The 17,411-nt window shown below is 29.8% G+C and overlaps 2 protein-coding genes across 2 annotated transcripts; one reads left to right on the top strand and one right to left on the bottom strand.

The window, feature by feature from the left end:
* Nucleotides 1-1,696: 1,696 nt before the first annotated feature.
* On the top strand, nt 1,697-5,360 carry LOC145938494 (protein takeout). The gene is made up of 5 exons (XM_083042173.1): nt 1,697-1,990; nt 3,089-3,222; nt 3,737-3,909; nt 4,180-4,388; nt 4,673-5,360. The coding sequence occupies exons 1-5, from the start codon at nt 1,921-1,923 to the stop codon at nt 4,822-4,824; spliced, it is 738 nt and encodes a 245-aa protein (XP_082898299.1). The 5' UTR covers nt 1,697-1,920; the 3' UTR covers nt 4,825-5,360.
* Nucleotides 5,361-5,821: 461 nt separating this feature from the next.
* On the bottom strand, nt 5,822-9,310 carry LOC145938495 (protein takeout). Its single transcript, XM_083042175.1, has 5 exons — nt 9,153-9,310; nt 7,674-7,760; nt 7,230-7,496; nt 6,685-6,843; nt 5,822-6,188 (listed from the first exon to the last, which is right to left on the bottom strand). Exons 1-5 carry the CDS (start codon nt 9,223-9,225, stop codon nt 6,040-6,042), a joined length of 735 nt encoding a protein of 244 aa, XP_082898301.1. The 5' UTR covers nt 9,226-9,310; the 3' UTR covers nt 5,822-6,039.
* Nucleotides 9,311-17,411: the final 8,101 nt, after the last annotated feature.

Raw genomic sequence — 17,411 nt, 5'->3', positions numbered from 1 at the left:
ATTATTTCAAATAAATTCTCTTAAATAGATTATTGCAGAGAAGAAAAAAACATGTAATATAAAAAGTTTTTTTTTAAATATAAATAGTTTTCTTTTTATTTCTTAAGTTTTTTATCTTACTAAACAAAAAAATTTTTTGTTCAAAATAAAAATAAATTTTTTCTTACTTTATTACATGCTATTTTTTAATTATATATAATTAATTATATTAATTATATATATGTTATTACCAATTATTGTTTGCATTTAAACATTGTTCGTATTTCACCCAGAATGTCTCGGTGAAAAGTTTTAAATTTTGTAATGCGTGTACACACAATAAGCGAGTAAATAATCTCCTGGACGTAGATGACCAATTATACATTCATGTTTCAAAGATTCACATTTCTTCTCTCTCCTCTCCCTCTCTTCCTCCTTCTCTCCTCTCTCTCTTTCTCTTTATTAACATCGCATAATTGAATAAAATGCGATCTGGTTAAATCTTAAAAATTTAATTACAAGAAAAATTAATAATATTTCATATAATTTCTCAAAGTAAAATTTAATAAACTAATATAAAAATTTAAAAGCGCAAAAAAGATCGTTTGCTTTAATTTAAATATTTTTTTTTAATTTATTTAAAAAAAAATTTTTTTCTATGTTTTAATACAAAAAAATTTCTGACAAAAATTATAAAAGTTAATATTTTTTTAAATATTATTTTACAATATAGGAATATTAATATAATATTAGAGACAATTTTATTAGCATTATAAGTATCTATAATGACAAACTTTATTAATGGAATGTGTTTATTTTATCAAAATCTTATTGCACAGTACAACTTAATTGTAGCCGAATGCAAATGAGTTGTTTCATCATTATAGAGAGATGCTGTACTATTGTGTATGTATACACACGATTGCGTTTTATCATTATAGACACTTGTTGTTTACATTGCGTACAAGACCATAATCTTGCCTCAACTTCACAGTTTCGCAAATTCAAGTTAGAAATCTGATGTCATCTATTTAGTTGGAATGAAAGGAATGAATGAAATTAACTTACAAGATTCTCGCAATTTTCTCTAAAATATGATTTTTATGAAAGAAACAAGTACTCTAAGCAAATTTCTTATATAAAAATGATGTACAATAAAATATTATATGTAATAGTAGATTATAAAATAATAATAAGAAAATATATAAAAAAAGAAAAGAATGAATTTATAAATATCTATGTATAAATACTTGTAACATCTACTTATATAAAAAATCTTATATTAGATTTAGATGATATAGTATAATCGTAACTCTCAAAAAAATTGGCACAAACTCTATAAATATTAATTTCATGTTAGATGGACATCTCACAATAAATGTAACATTGTGTTCTCTCTCTTTAGCTTCTCGTTTATGTATGTCGGTTTATTAAAATATGCAATTACATCTGCAACACCGATTCATAAATGCAATATACTTTTGTCACGAAAGTGTCAAAGCCAACTTTTCATTATGTGAACGTGCGGCGACGATGATTTATATGCGGACACATGGACATCATTACGTGTCCTCTGGATAGGACACTTTCGTCTAACCGACTCCACAATCCGTGTAAGACTCGTCTGTTGTTGCGGACGATGAAGAAGGCGCAGGTGCATATTGCAGCAGTGAAAGTATCCGCGAGTGCTGGTATACGAGATCTGCCATCTGTCAATGCCCTCTCTTGCATAGTCAGTCTTGCTCTGACAGAGTCGTTCAGCGCGGGATTCTCGTGTTTTTAGTCCAACTCGAACGTCGTCGTAGCTAACAATTCTCGTGAGATAAGATCCCGTATTCAGTTTGCGAAAGATAGAACAGATTTGCGGTGGAACGATCGGGATTTCACGAGTCTCGATAATCAACTTTCGCGAAATCGTTGTCACGGCTGCCTTGAAAAATCATGACCAAGAGGCTGTGGGTCATCCTTCTTATCGTCGGCTGTGCGGTAGCTCTCTCCTCTGATTCAAGCCGTGAGTAATCGAAAATGTGCCTTGCAAATTTAACATTAACATCTTTAAAACTGAATAAGCTGATTATAGTCTTGAAAATTGAATAAGTCGTTAAATATTCATTAAAATTATAATTGAATTTTTCGAATAATTATCGCGAAACAATCGATTCCATTTTAAATGGCATAAATGACAATATGATTTATTGCAATTAATTATTGCTAAAAAATATATTTATATCCCAGGAAAGCATGTCTGATAACGACGATTAAATAGATTGGATGTAGCGTCTATAAAAAAGTTTAAAAAGCAGCATGCAACTAATACTTAATTTAAAGAAATTGTTATTGAGAAAAAAATTTGACTGATTTATATATCATAAAATACTTTCTGTTTTAAATAAAGAAACAATTTTAAGTTAAATTACATGTGCAATTTCCTGCACGCAATCACATTAGACTGTCGTAAAGGCCGGATCTTCATTTCCGCTGCAATGTTGTAGCATGTTCAAAGTATGATATACAGATATATAAAATTTGTATTCGTTCACTATTATAATAAATCTAGGCCATAAGTCTAGCATAATTACAATATTGCTATATAATTAATTGAACACAAAACAAATGTAATTATAATGAGTATAATTAATATAATTATATATAATATACACACATATGTATATGTATATATAAGTATATGTGTAATGTATACATTTTTATTTGTATATAATTTATTCGTCATGTATATCAAGGATAAAGAGTGATTTAAATTGCAAAACTTCGCAACAATCTCCTTAAAAACAAAAAACATCGTAACATAGATGACCTCTGCACTAATTTCTAACATGTTGCTCTTGAAGGTGTACTTTGTCACGAGATAATACTTTCACTTTTAACACGACTAGCGGTTAAGATGCTTTTTATTCATCGACACTTTTACTTATTCGATCTAGAACTATTCAAATTTCTCTTACTTTAGAGCGCAAGAAAATGAAATTTAAAAAATTTATAATTATCATTATTATTTTCTTAAAAAATAAATAAATATATATATATATATATATACATATATACACATATAATAATGTAGCAAACACGTACAATAACATTCTGTTTGCAGCGGAATACGTGAAACAATGTTCCAAAAACGATCCCAAATTGATAACTTGTCTAATTGACGCTCTGCACCACTTACGACCTTATTTGAGTGCCGGAATACCCGAAATCGAATTGCCTTCTGTAGAACCATTCCGTGTAAGTTCTACATTAAATTACAATGTAAACAATATAATATAAAATTTATGTTATTGTATTTAGTATAATATGCATCCAAAGATTTCTTTCCAAGAAATCTTCCTCTCTCTTATTTCTATATAATGCTTAATATATGTATAATATATAGTATTAAACGAGCTATATTTCTCTAGATTTGTCTATATTAATTTTATACATACATACATACATATATAAAATTATATATATAATTTATTATAATGAAAAAATGTGCACATTTTTCTATAAAGTAAATGCTTTAAAGTAAATGCTTCAACTATATAAATAATAAAATATTTAATATATATTATATAAGTATAATAAATTTCGATGTCGTAATACTTTCTTTACACTTTGAAATTACAAAGTATTTATTAAATGTCGCAAGTTATGTGTATTGTAATAAGAAAAATAAATTACACTATGCAATGCGCGAAAGTTTCGTATCAATTTGCATCGTTACGCATTTGCTACCATGTTCCGTTAATTTCAACAGATGGACGAGCTGACTCTCTCTCTGACAGGTGGTGTGAACGGTTATAAGATTCAGCTACGCGACCTTTATGTAAAAGGGGCAAGCAACTATAGTGTAGAGGATATTAAACTTGGCTCACCCTTTCAAGCTATTGTACGAATGCCAGCCCTTATACTAGACGCGCATTATTCCAGGTAGATAAATTCGACTGTACAACTCGACTAAAGTATCAAGTAATATTTCGACTAATTTTGCTCTGTATATACTTATTTATTTGTGTGCAAGTAAAAATTATTTCTATTCTAGCACATGAAACTTCTCTCTCGTTTATTAATCTTATGAAACGCTAAAGATTTATTAATACGATAATAAAGTTTAAAAACCATATAAATCGAATAACTGTATTTTACCTGATATTTTAAAGGATAGATTTTCTGCTGCTTGATCAAATTTAATTTTTGCAGTTCCGGTGTATTAATAATTTTACCTGCAAGTGGAAACGGCACGTTTCACGCGCGCTTCGGCGATGCTACGGCTCTAGTCAAAGGAACTGTATCAACGAAATCACGAGAGGGAAAGACATACTTGAATGTCGACAACCTCGATGTAATACTCGGAGTGAAAGATGTCCAAATGCGAGTCAGCAAGATCTTTAAAAACAATCGAATACTCAGTAAGCAAATTGCACAAAATTGCATATTCTATAAATTATTTAATCAATTTTCTCTTCTAATATCCAAAATAAATTTTATAACTTAACCAGCTTTAATATTTTTTTGTTAGCTAATAAATAATTAAAATTACATTGAATAATTATACAGTCGCAATATTAAACTACCATTTTTTTGTGTGACTTATTGCAATCAAATACGAAAATCATTAATATCTTATAATTAATTAATTTTTTTATCATTATATTGTTCTTCTCATTCTTCCTACCTACCTAAATTTCTACAGCCGAGGCGATCAATCTCTTCCTTCGAGAAAACGGACAAGAGGTACTGAAAGTGATGGAACCGCAGCTGAAGAAAAAATTATCATCGCTCTTCGCCGGAATTGTCAATCAACTGTTGCGACACGTACCAGTGGAAACGTTCCTTATACCTTAAGACATATCTATATCGCATCTTCATTAGCGATTGTTATTTTTCTCTCAAACGATCTATCTCAAATACACACATACGCATAGATGGAGCTGAACAACATATTATAGCATAAAATAAAAGATATCAGACTTATTTAAATTAGAATTAAAAAGGCATTAAATTTAGAATTAAAAACGTGATTTTCTAAGTGGGCTTTCAATTTTTAAATAATAGACTGTGATTTCATTCCGGCGTTTCAGAAAATTTGACATACAGGTCTCATAGTATATGCATTTAACAAATGGTGTGCATAAAACAATGGTTGTGCTGAAAGATTAGAATATAATTTTCATTGAAACATAGTCCTCTAGATACAAAAATAATATATGTTAACACAAAACATAATTGTTGCATAGATTATAATAAAACTTTGGTATATGTTGCTATATATGTACGAATAATTATGGTATTAAATATTAAATGTGGTGTTATAGTGTCTTAGCTAATGGTAATTAACGGTCTATTGATGAAATATAATATATGTAATTATTTGGAGGATAAATATATAATTATTATATAAATATATAAAACGCGCGAGAGAAAGAGATTTATTTTAATCCATTTATAATAGAATAAGTCAATTAAATATGTATATATATTTTTTTTTCCTCAATACAGCAATAATTTTACATAAATGATTGCAGAGATAAAATTTTCAAGAGGGTTGAAAATTTATTCAAAGAAAAAATTATTGAGTCGATTTGGCACAATTTGTCTATTTTTCTTGATATTTATTACATCTGTGCTTCATATAAACAACTTTGCTAGTGGAAATAGCAGTAACACAATAATAATAACAATGATGAGAAGTAATCTATTTTGTTGACACGTTACATAATTATACAATAAACTCGCCATTGTCGCATTACTCATACGAATGTCGCAACATTCGAAGTGCAAATTCATTCTAATATCACGTTACGATAAGAAACAAAAATTATCACGTCGGGATGTTTGCAGACTTTAGAGAGAGAGAGAGAGAGAGAGAGAGAGAGAGAGAGAGAGAGAGAGAGAGAGAGAGAGAGAGAGAGAGAGAGAGAGGAACTCTATATTCCTCCGCGCCAATTTCGAGCAGTCGCCTAATTAAAGTATTTACTGCTCCAAAATTCGGGCGCATCTTCGATTATATTTCAACTACGCTACGTACGCGCCCTAGCACGAGAAATTTTCTTCAAGGCCTCAAGGGAATGTCTTCGAGAAGGAGACCTTTGAGAATAAGCGGTTACCAACTTCGGTGAGATACTCATCCAGGTTCTTAGACAGGAACGGCAACATCTCTCGGTACAACGATGGCCAATACTCATTTACAAAGTTCAGAGCTACTTTGTCTGAAAGTGAAAATTTTGCAGTGATAATAATGTTTCAAAGCAAACCAGTGCATGTGAAAAAGCAAATTGGCTAAATTCATAAACAACATTACGTAAGCAAAATTATGGCTCATACGTATCTGTATTTCCCATTAAGTAACTATCAAGAAATTACTAAAGTGATATAACGAGATAATTAAACAATACACAAAATAATGATAGGCAATTTTACGGCTTAAGATAGGTGTAAAGAAACGTGTAAAGTGACCTTGTTATATCAAGTGTCTCTTTCTAACATAATCTGAATATATAATTTAATATATCATTATATATATAATTTAATATTTTATATAATTTATAAAATTCTCATATATATATTTTTTATTTATTTATTTATTTATTTATTTAAATTTATAATGTAACAAAGATATTAATGAAAATCATTAACACACACACAATATGTCAGCTAAAAGATATTCTGTAGAATTATTTTAAATTCATATTTATATGTACTTACTAAGTTCCTCGTTTCCATTGAACATATCACTAAACCAGACAACCATCTTTCCAATTTCTGGATTTAAGCGGAAATGATCGAGCGTCCATCTATCGTTTGCTACAGGTCCTTCTAAGGACCATGTGTCTTTAATATCTTCCAGACTAACGTTGAAAAATCCTATCGCGTAGATAATAAAACAGATCATATTCTTTTTACAAAAATAAAATTAAATCCTTTTAATAAGAAATTATTTTAATACTTAAATTACTTAAATTATTTTAATATACTTGCTAAAAAATTCTAGATAGAATAAATACACTACGTATAAATAAAATTAAAAAAAACATACCATATTATAAATTGTATAAAGAAAGATGAAAAATTATTTCCAGTTTGATTCGTGATGTTATCTGATATTAAATAATAATAAAATTATACAACATTGGAAAAAAGTTATGTAAAAATTAATATTTTATCTTTAGTGCAAATGCATGTAATATCTTTGCGTGGGAGGATATTTTTTCTATATATCTAATAATTTTTTAATTAATTAATTGGCGCACCTTCTCCGCCAATTTGTAACGCTCCGTAAGCTCCATTTGCCTTGAAATTACCCTCAATGAGCATTTTCGGCAACTCGAGATCGACTTCCAATTTGAAGGAATCGGCAGAATGATATGGCCTTACAGCCAAGAAGTTACTTTTCGCGAGTCCATAGATATTAACATTTTTAATTGTTACGTCTGCACGTAAATCACCAGTTTCGTATACAGTGTGTTGGTATTCAAGAAAATACGGATCCAGAGGTGGCACCTCTAATTTCGGAATACCTTTCGAAAGAAATTAAAGTTTTTGTGCAATGTGTGGTATGTAGATTGTGAAAATGAATTAAATAATAGAAAATATATTTTTGCTTGCATATATATAAATTACAAACGTAATGCAATAAAAGTTGTTATTTTCAAACTATTTAAGAAGAAGAATAATATCAGCGCTTTTTTTTATACCTGCGATGAAGTTTGGCCATGCTTCTTGGATCGCAAGTCTCAGGCAAGATGTATAGTCAGACGCATCACGCTTGCAAGTTTGCACCGCTGCGTAAAAAATATATAAAAATACATTTAAAAAAAGTATATATATATATATAGATTATTAATTAATTATTTCAAATAATTTACTGTTCTAAATTATACATATAATAAACTAATTTGATTTTAATTTCTTTTAGCAAGCACATACAGTTTATATCTTATTACTTATTAGCTTTAATTCCAGGCTTTAATCCCAGGATTGATATGAATGAAATTGAATTATAATAAGTATTTATATATAATCGATATATTTTTAATTAGACTTGAATTACAATAACAAGATTTCGTACAAATTATCTTGTTAGCAAAATTTTCTTACAAGTTGCGAATTTTTCGTTAATGATGCCCCTATTTTGCGATTATTAAAAAATTAATCATTGTGTTAGTGCGAATATATTAATTTTTGTATAATGCATATTATGTTTCAACAATAAGAAGAAATTGTCATTGATATTAGTACACCTGTCAACGTAATGGAAAAATAATAAAAGTATGTATTATGTAATTATTCGCTCAACCGTAAACATATAAACACAATTTTATATATAAATGTGTATATTTGGAATTCCATATAATACATTAAGATATTTTATTTGTTCACCCTCTAATTTGATTACTTTTTAATATTGCCATTTTGATGACACACAGAATCGTTACCAATTATGTAGTGATATATAAAGCATATAAGAAAGAGGGTTGTATCTATACGTATAATTCATGTCAATAAACGCGCTAAAAGAACGGAAAGGAAAATTATGTATGTTATTTATATAGTTGATATAGTAACATAATTCATATTTATTAATTTATTGATTAATTTTTATTTTTTATTTCAATAGCACGTCGTAGAAATAACATCAGCAGAGATGTGCATAACACAATGTATCGATTGGTCCATTAAGAATTAATTAAAGTGTCAGTATAATTTTTACGTTAATTAATTATTTAATCACGTTAAGTAAAATTATATTTTACACAACACAGTCAAAATCTTTAAATCTAATTGTAAATCGAATTTCTTTATATATAAAAATATTATCTATACCATAATTGAAAGTATTACACGATTACGATGAAGAACCGCGTTATCAAAGCGTGATATTCACCTTCAACAAACTGTGAGAAAAGATTTTGTATCACATAAGAATAATCATAATACAATGACACGTTAAATTTAAGCACACATTCTTTTCCACACACTGGGAAGTATCAAGCAGAACCGTTTCCATAATTATTTTACGTTTTTAAGGTAACTAAAAAGTCTCACACTGCTTCTTTCTCGAAACAGAGCTAAGAAGAGGTAGATGAGCAATTAAATCTTAACTGACTCGAGCCAAAATTTATGAAAATGTTTCTTAAAGGTAAGAGAGATCGATGGCTCAAAAAAGGACTTACGAAGCTCAAGATCCTGAGCCGCGACAAGCACAAACACAGTAGCGCAATATAAGGCGAGAGTGTAGAACGACATCCTGCGTGGTTAAAAATCCTTGCGGCTAGCCCAACCAATTATAAACACTCGGTTTATATAGTCTCCCGCTCCAAGGACTCGACAAAGATACCTTGCAAAATTGCATGTCATTAAAGCGAGCTTATACGTGAGAGGCGAGAAGCAGTGGTAGGTGGTAGGTGGGAAACTAAATCACGGCTGCGACAGCATATTCTCCTCTTTTCTTTGAAATATCTCCGACGAGCAAGAAGAAGGTGGCAGTTCAAGAAATTCAAGCGAGTCTATACTTTGATTACCAAAAAAAAATTATAATCAAATCAATTTTGATAATAGAAGATGAAAGAGAAGAAAAAGAAAGAGAAGAAACTAAGAGATAAATATAAGATGATACCATATGCCATAAGCTATTTTTCTAAGAACAAGCAAAACTGTTTTTATCGTGAATAGGAGAGAGGTAAGCAGGTAAAAAATAACATACAGGTATAGAAAAAGCATTTTTGGCGAAACTAACAATAAGATAAGTACTTCTTGGTCCATTTTTTTCTGGTCTCTCTCTCTCTCTTTCTCTCTCACTCTTTCTCTCTCTTTGTCACCGCATCGGCATCTTGGGCTCGGTTTAATTGACAATGAGTCGTACCCGATTATTGTTGTACTCTTGCGGTAATTCCGAGAATGGCCTAGCAAGAGAAGAAGTCTATTTATGTTAACATCTTCTCTCTTCGTATCCTTTTTGAATTTAAAATAAGATGTGACTATGACTCATCCATACTCTGAATGAAACTTCAAAAATGCACACAGCATATTAAAAAGAATAATAGACATATCAATATTAGAAGATTTATTATGAAAAAGTGATAAGGTTTGATAAAATGTAAAAGAATAATGAGTTATTTCCTTTTCTTCATAAAATACTTTAAATTCTTTGAAAATTGTCTCACATTCTTAAAAATATAATGCATTTAACAATAAATATAATTTAGTCGTGTACATATTAATGTTAATTAAAACTTTCTTTGGAAAAATGCTTTTCTATGTTTAATCAATGATTTTATTTATATTTATCCTTATGTCGTGTAAGATTCAATTTGCGCAAGTTTACAATTGTCTATAATTATCATCCAGGAATTTAAATATGGAAATTTTTTAATAAACTGCGGCAAAAATAATTACTTACGAGAGTGATGTAATGTAATTATCATAATATTCATAATAATTACTATTAAATCTCTGTAACTGACTTATTAAAGCTAACGAAGATAGCTTATGAAATCTATATCGCCGACATCTATTTATATTGACAAAAAAAAAGATTTACAACAAATATTAATCATACAAACAATAAGAAAAAATTCTAGCTTGCGTACATACAAAGACGTAATTTAATCAATTCCACTCGTGACAATTCGTCATCATCTCACGATAAGTTATTCAGTCATACATCCTTATCGATGAAGAGCGAAATATATAAAGAAAAATGTTCTTAGAACATATGTAGAAAGACCATTTCTTCATATGCAAGTGCAAGGACATGAAGTCCGGGCGTACGGACTTCCGTGACCTTGTGACCTTGCATACACCTTTGCGATGCACGGGCGATCAGCAGAATGCGATTTAACCTCGATCACGTCTTACACTAGCAATGAAATTTATCTAGCAATGAAAATAAGATTATAGATTGATGAATGCACAAAGTAGCTACCCTTGGAACACATCGCGTTGATAGCGATCAAAAAACGAGATTTTCTAAGCTCGTATAGCGTGAAGAAAAAACGAAATACCGATAGCAAAACGACGAGACTTCGACTGTGATATAATGTACACAAACATATATCGATACGTAGGTACGAATATCGCTATATTGACTGACGATGATTGCGTTGCAGGGATATTATGAATGGTGAACGCGTGAGCTACAAGTTTTTTCTCATTACATATACTCCACCTCATACTCGGCAATCTTGGAATTCTCACGAAATGACACTTATATTTTCATCTTACTTTGAAGTATAAAGCAATTTACATTTGTATTTATTATAAATGCATTACTATTAATACTGTCAAGATATAGACTATATAATCAATGTAAGTTCTTTATATATTGTACTTATGTACTTTCCGATACTTATTACTTCGAATGTATGGGTATTATTTGAATAATTGAAATAATCTCGATTAATAGAGATTTTGTATATGCTTATTGAAAAGTAACATGTGTAATCATGCATGTAATCATGCACGTAATCATGTAATCGTGCATGTTGCAAATAATTTAAATATTAGAAAATTTATATGAGCTTAGGGCAATATATTTTTTAATAAACTATATATAATAAATTTAAATAAATCCTATTTAATTTCTTTTCGATTATATTTTAATGTATCGTAAGAAAATATTTTCTTCCTAGATATTTTGTGTATTATACATGTCGCGCGAATGCATTTCCTATATACTTCATCTTTTCAAACAAAAAAGCACTTTGCCGAGACTCTTATAGATGCATTTTGACATTGTGAATAAAATAGCTAATTATATTCTTTAAATAAGCAAATTAAAAAAAAATTCTCGAGCAGTCATTATCATATAGATCTCTATTTGATATCGAATGTACAATCACAACATTATAACATTATGTTGCGAAATCTTCTCGAACTAGCTGAACTAAGAATAGATATTTACTCTTAACCACGTGTTTCCAATTTCATTGTCATACAGAGATGGTCAACATTACTATTTAAGAGAACCACAGGCTACACTTATGGTAGCCTCCGCTAACAAACATATAACATCTGACGTGCAATAGGTATTACATACGGCATCTGGTATAATAAAGTGTGTAGATAATAAAGGAGCGCACCGCAAATTAACTAAATGCCAGAGTTTTGGATAATTACTTAATATTTTTCTCACTAGCTACGTAAACAACGAATAATATATGATAATATTCGCAATCAATTTTTATTCACGCATTTAAGAAAAGCGAAGGTATATGTATATGTATATTTATATATCAAACAAACAAAAATGCTATATATCTATATATTATATAATTATATATTTATAAATCGCAATATATATGCATAATATATTTTAATATCTATATATATTAGAGCAACATATAAGCTACATAAAAATATATTATATATATAATTTCATATATATAATATTAATATTATATTTATTAATATTATACTATGATGTAAACCAAAACGAAACAACAATCAGATTTAATATTGAATCTGCAGTGAACAGTTACTAACATTTTCGTCCGACATCTTTCTTATGTATGGCATAAATTGCATATAGTAATCTGCATAAATGCACTCTCGCAGATCAATGAGCGCGAGCGATAATGCAATGAGTCCTTGTGCAAGTAGAAAAATAGATAGTCCTTGTTGAATTAAAAATGAATAAAAGACGCGCATAGGCAATCAGAGGTAATCATGATGCATCTTTCTTCCCTCTCATGTACAAAGAAGGAATGTCTACATGCTAATGATGCTGTGTTCATTTTTGCGAGCCTTAAACCAATTTATTTTATTAATTTTTTTATCATGTATTTTAACTAAAAAAAAGATCTAAAAAATTATTATTTCTATCTTATTTTTGCGATATAATTTTTCAAAAACAACTACACAATTTAAATTTAAAAAAATTAACTATCAATTAATAAAAGAAAAATACTTAGTGTTCCTATATTTTTTTAATTTGTTAACTTTCGAATGGAAAATTAAATCTATCTGCGCCGTGTATCTTATTTTGGATTCTAATCTCTAGTCCGTGAACCAGAAATTAAGTTGGTTTTATTGCTTCTCATTAAGTCAGAAGAAAGATATGTAGGTCTCTCGCAAAGTAGCATACTAGTTTATACAGATCACCGATTCACTCAACGATGACCGCTTCCAAGCGCGTACGTTACCATTAATGAAACTATAGAGAAAGAAAGAGAGTGAGAGAGAGACGCGTGATGCGCACCACTGCACACCGTTACACAATGATCATATATTTATAATCACTAGACACTACAAAGCGCGCGATTCGCGCGCGCCATTTATTTCCTTCAACTATATACAATATAAGCTGCGGTCGAGAATGTGCTACTAATATGGAACAAAGATAGAATGATGTTTCGAATTATTCGTAGCGCATTCTCGATCCACAGCTTGTACGTTAATTACATATTATACAACAATTATAATATTTATCTTTTCATCTTTTGGTACCATGCAGACACCAGCGTACAAATTTTTTAATATGATAAACATGAAATAAGGATGCGTCGCATAGGGTCAGCAGCAAAAAAGTATCCAATTCTAATATTTTAAGACGAGCCAAAAATTCATCAATTATACATATTAATAATACATTGATTACAGAATCTTTTGGTACCATGCAGACACCAGCATAGAAATTTTTTAATATGATATACATAAAATAAGGATGAGTCGCATAGGGTCAGCGGCAAAAAAGTATCCATTTTTAATATTTTAAGACGAGCCAAAAATTCATCGATTATACATTTTAATAGTACATTGATTACAGAATCTTTTGGTACCATGCAGACACCAGCGTACAAATTTTTTAATATGATAAACATAAAATAAGGATGCGTCGACAGGGTCCACGTCAAAAAAGTATCGATTTCTAATATTTTAAGACGAGTCAAAAATTCATCGATTATACATTTTAATAGTACATTGATTACAGAATCATTTGGTATCATCCAGACACCAGCGTACAAATTTTTTAATACGATAATCATAAAATAAGGATGCGTCGCACAGGGTCCGCGTCAAAAAAGTATTAATTTCTAATATTTTAAGACGAGCCAAAAATTCATCAATTATACATTTCAATAGTACATTGATTACAGAATCTTTTGGTACCATGCAGACACCAGCGTACAAATTTTTTAATATGATAAACATAAAATAAGGATGCGTCGCACAGGGTCAGCGGTAAAAAAGTATCGATTTCTAATATTTTAAGACGAGCCAAAAATTCATCGATTATACAATTTAATTGTACATTGATTACAGAATCATTTGGTACCAAACAGACACCAGCGTACAAATTTTTTAACTTGATATACATAAAATAAGGTTGCGTCGCATAGGGTCAGCGGTAAAAAAGTATCGATTTCTAATATTTTAAGACGAGCCAAAAATTCATCGATTATACATTTTAATAGTACATTTATTACAGAATCATTTGGTACCAAGCAGACAACATCGTACAAACTTTTTCATTTGCTATACATAAATTAAGGATGCGTCGCATAGGGTCAGCGGTAAAAAAGTATCGATTTCTAATATTTTAAGACGAGCCAAAAATTCATCGATTATACATTTTAATAGTACATTGATTACAGAATCATTTGGTACCAAACAGACACCAGCGTACAAATTTTTTAACTTGATATACATAAAATAATGTTGCGTCGCATAGGGTCAGCGGTAAAAAAGAATCTATTTCTAATATTTTAAGACGAGCCAAAAATTCATCAATTATACATATTAATAATACATTGATTACAGAATCTTTTGGTACCATGCAGACACCAGCATAGAAATTTTTTAATATGATATACATAAAATAAGGATGAGTCGCATAGGGTCAGCGGCAAAAAAGTATCCATTTTTAATATTTTAAGACGAGCCAAAAATTCATCGATTATACATTTTAATAGTACATTGATTACAGAATCTTTTGGTACCATGCAGACACCAGCGTACAAATTTTTTAATATGATAAACATAAAATAAGGATGCGTCGACAGGGTCCACGTCAAAAAAGTATCGATTTCTAATATTTTAAGACGAGTCAAAAATTCATCGATTATACATTTTAATAGTACATTGATTACAGAATCATTTGGTATCATCCAGACACCAGCGTACAAATTTTTTAATACGATAATCATAAAATAAGGATGCGTCGCACAGGGTCCGCGTCAAAAAAGTATTAATTTCTAATATTTTAAGACGAGCCAAAAATTCATCAATTATACATTTCAATAGTACATTGATTACAGAATCTTTTGGTACCATGCAGACACCAGCGTACAAATTTTTTAATATGATAAACATAAAATAAGGATGCGTCGCACAGGGTCAGCGGTAAAAAAGTATCGATTTCTAATATTTTAAGACGAGCCAAAAATTCATCGATTATACAATTTAATTGTACATTGATTACAGAATCATTTGGTACCAAACAGACACCAGCGTACAAATTTTTTAACTTGATATACATAAAATAAGGTTGCGTCGCATAGGGTCAGCGGTAAAAAAGTATCGATTTCTAATATTTTAAGACGAGCCAAAAATTCATCGATTATACATTTTAATAGTACATTTATTACAGAATCATTTGGTACCAAGCAGACAACATCGTACAAACTTTTTCATTTGCTATACATAAATTAAGGATGCGTCGCATAGGGTCAGCGGTAAAAAAGTATCGATTTCTAATATTTTAAGACGAGCCAAAAATTCATCGATTATACATATTAATAGTACATTGATTACAGAATCTTTTGGTACCATGCAGACACCAGCGTACAAATTTTTTAATATGATAAACATAAAATAAGGATGCGTCGCACAGAGTCAGCGGTAAAAAGTATCGATTTCCAATATTTTAAGACGAGCCAAAAATTGATCGATTATACATTTTAATAGTACACTAATTACAGAATCATTTGGTACCAAACAGACACCAGCGTACAAATTTTTTAACTTGATATACATAAAATAATGTTGCGTCGCATAGGGTCAGCGGTAAAAAAGAATCTATTTCTAATATTTTAAGACGAGCCAAAAATTCATCGATTATACATTTTAATAGTACATTTATTGCAGAATCATTTGGTACCAAACAGACACCAGCGTACAAATTTTTTAACTTGATATACATAAAATTAGGTTGCGTCGCATAGGGTCAGCGGTAAAAAAGAATCTATTTCTAATATTTTAAGACGAGCCAAAAATTCATCGATTATACATTTTAATAGTACATTGATTACAGAATCTTTTGGTTCCAAGCAGACAACAGCGTACAAACTTTTTCATTTGCTATACATAAATTAAGGATGCGTCGCATAGGGTCAGCGGTAAAAAAATATGTATTTCTAATATTTTAAGACGAGCCAAAAATTCATCGATTATACATTTTAATAGTACATTGATTACAGAATCTTTTGGTTCCAAGCAGACAACAGCGTACAAACTTTTTCATTTGCTACACATAAATTAAGGATGCGTCGCATAGGGTCAGCGGTAAAAAAGTATCGATTTCTAATATTTTAAGACGAGCCAAAAATTCATCGAATATACATTTTAATAGTACATTTATTACAGAATCATTTGGTACCAAACAGACACCAGCGTACAAATTTTTTAACCTGATATACATAAAATAATGTTGCGTCGCATAGGGTCAGCGGTAAAAAAGTATCGATTTCTAATATTTTAAGACGAGCCAAAAATTCATCGATTATACATTTTAATAGTACATTGATTACAGAATCTTTTGGTACCATGCAGACACCAGCGTACAAATTTTTTAATACGATAAACATAAAATAAGGATGCGTCGCACACGGTCAGCGGTAAAAAGTATCGACTTCCAATATTTTAAGACGAGCCAAAAATTCATCGATTATACATTTTAATAGTACATTGATTACAGAATCTTTTGGTACCATGCAGACACCAGCGTACAAATTTTTTAACTTGATATACATAAAATAATGTTGCGTCGCATAGGGTCAGCGGTAAAAAAGTATCGATTTCTAATATTTTAAACGAGCCAAAAATTCATCGATTATACATTTTAATAGTACATTGATTACAGAATCTTTTGGTACCATGCAGACACCAGCGTACAAATTTTTTAATATGATAAACATAAAATAAGGATGCGTCGCACAGGGTCAGCGGTAAAAAAGTATCGATTTCTAATATTTTAAGACGAGCCAAAAATTCATCGATTATACAATTTAATTGTACATTGATTACAGAATCATTTGGTACCAAACAGACACCAGCGTACAAATTTTTTAACTTGATATACATAAAATAAGGTTGCGTCGCATAGGGTCAGCGGTAAATAAGTATCGATTTCTAATATTTTAAGACGAGCCAAAAATTCATCGATTATACATTTTAATAGTACATTTATTACAGAATCATTTGGTACCAAGCAG

Source organism: Prenolepis imparis, unplaced genomic scaffold (genome assembly GCF_030444845.1).
Source record: "Prenolepis imparis isolate NDT839.2.m4 unplaced genomic scaffold, iyPreImpa1.0 SCAF_7, whole genome shotgun sequence".
NCBI lineage: Eukaryota > Metazoa > Arthropoda > Insecta > Hymenoptera > Formicidae > Prenolepis > Prenolepis imparis.
Note: the sequence above shows the minus strand (reverse complement) of the source record. Positions and strands in the feature narration are given on the sequence as shown.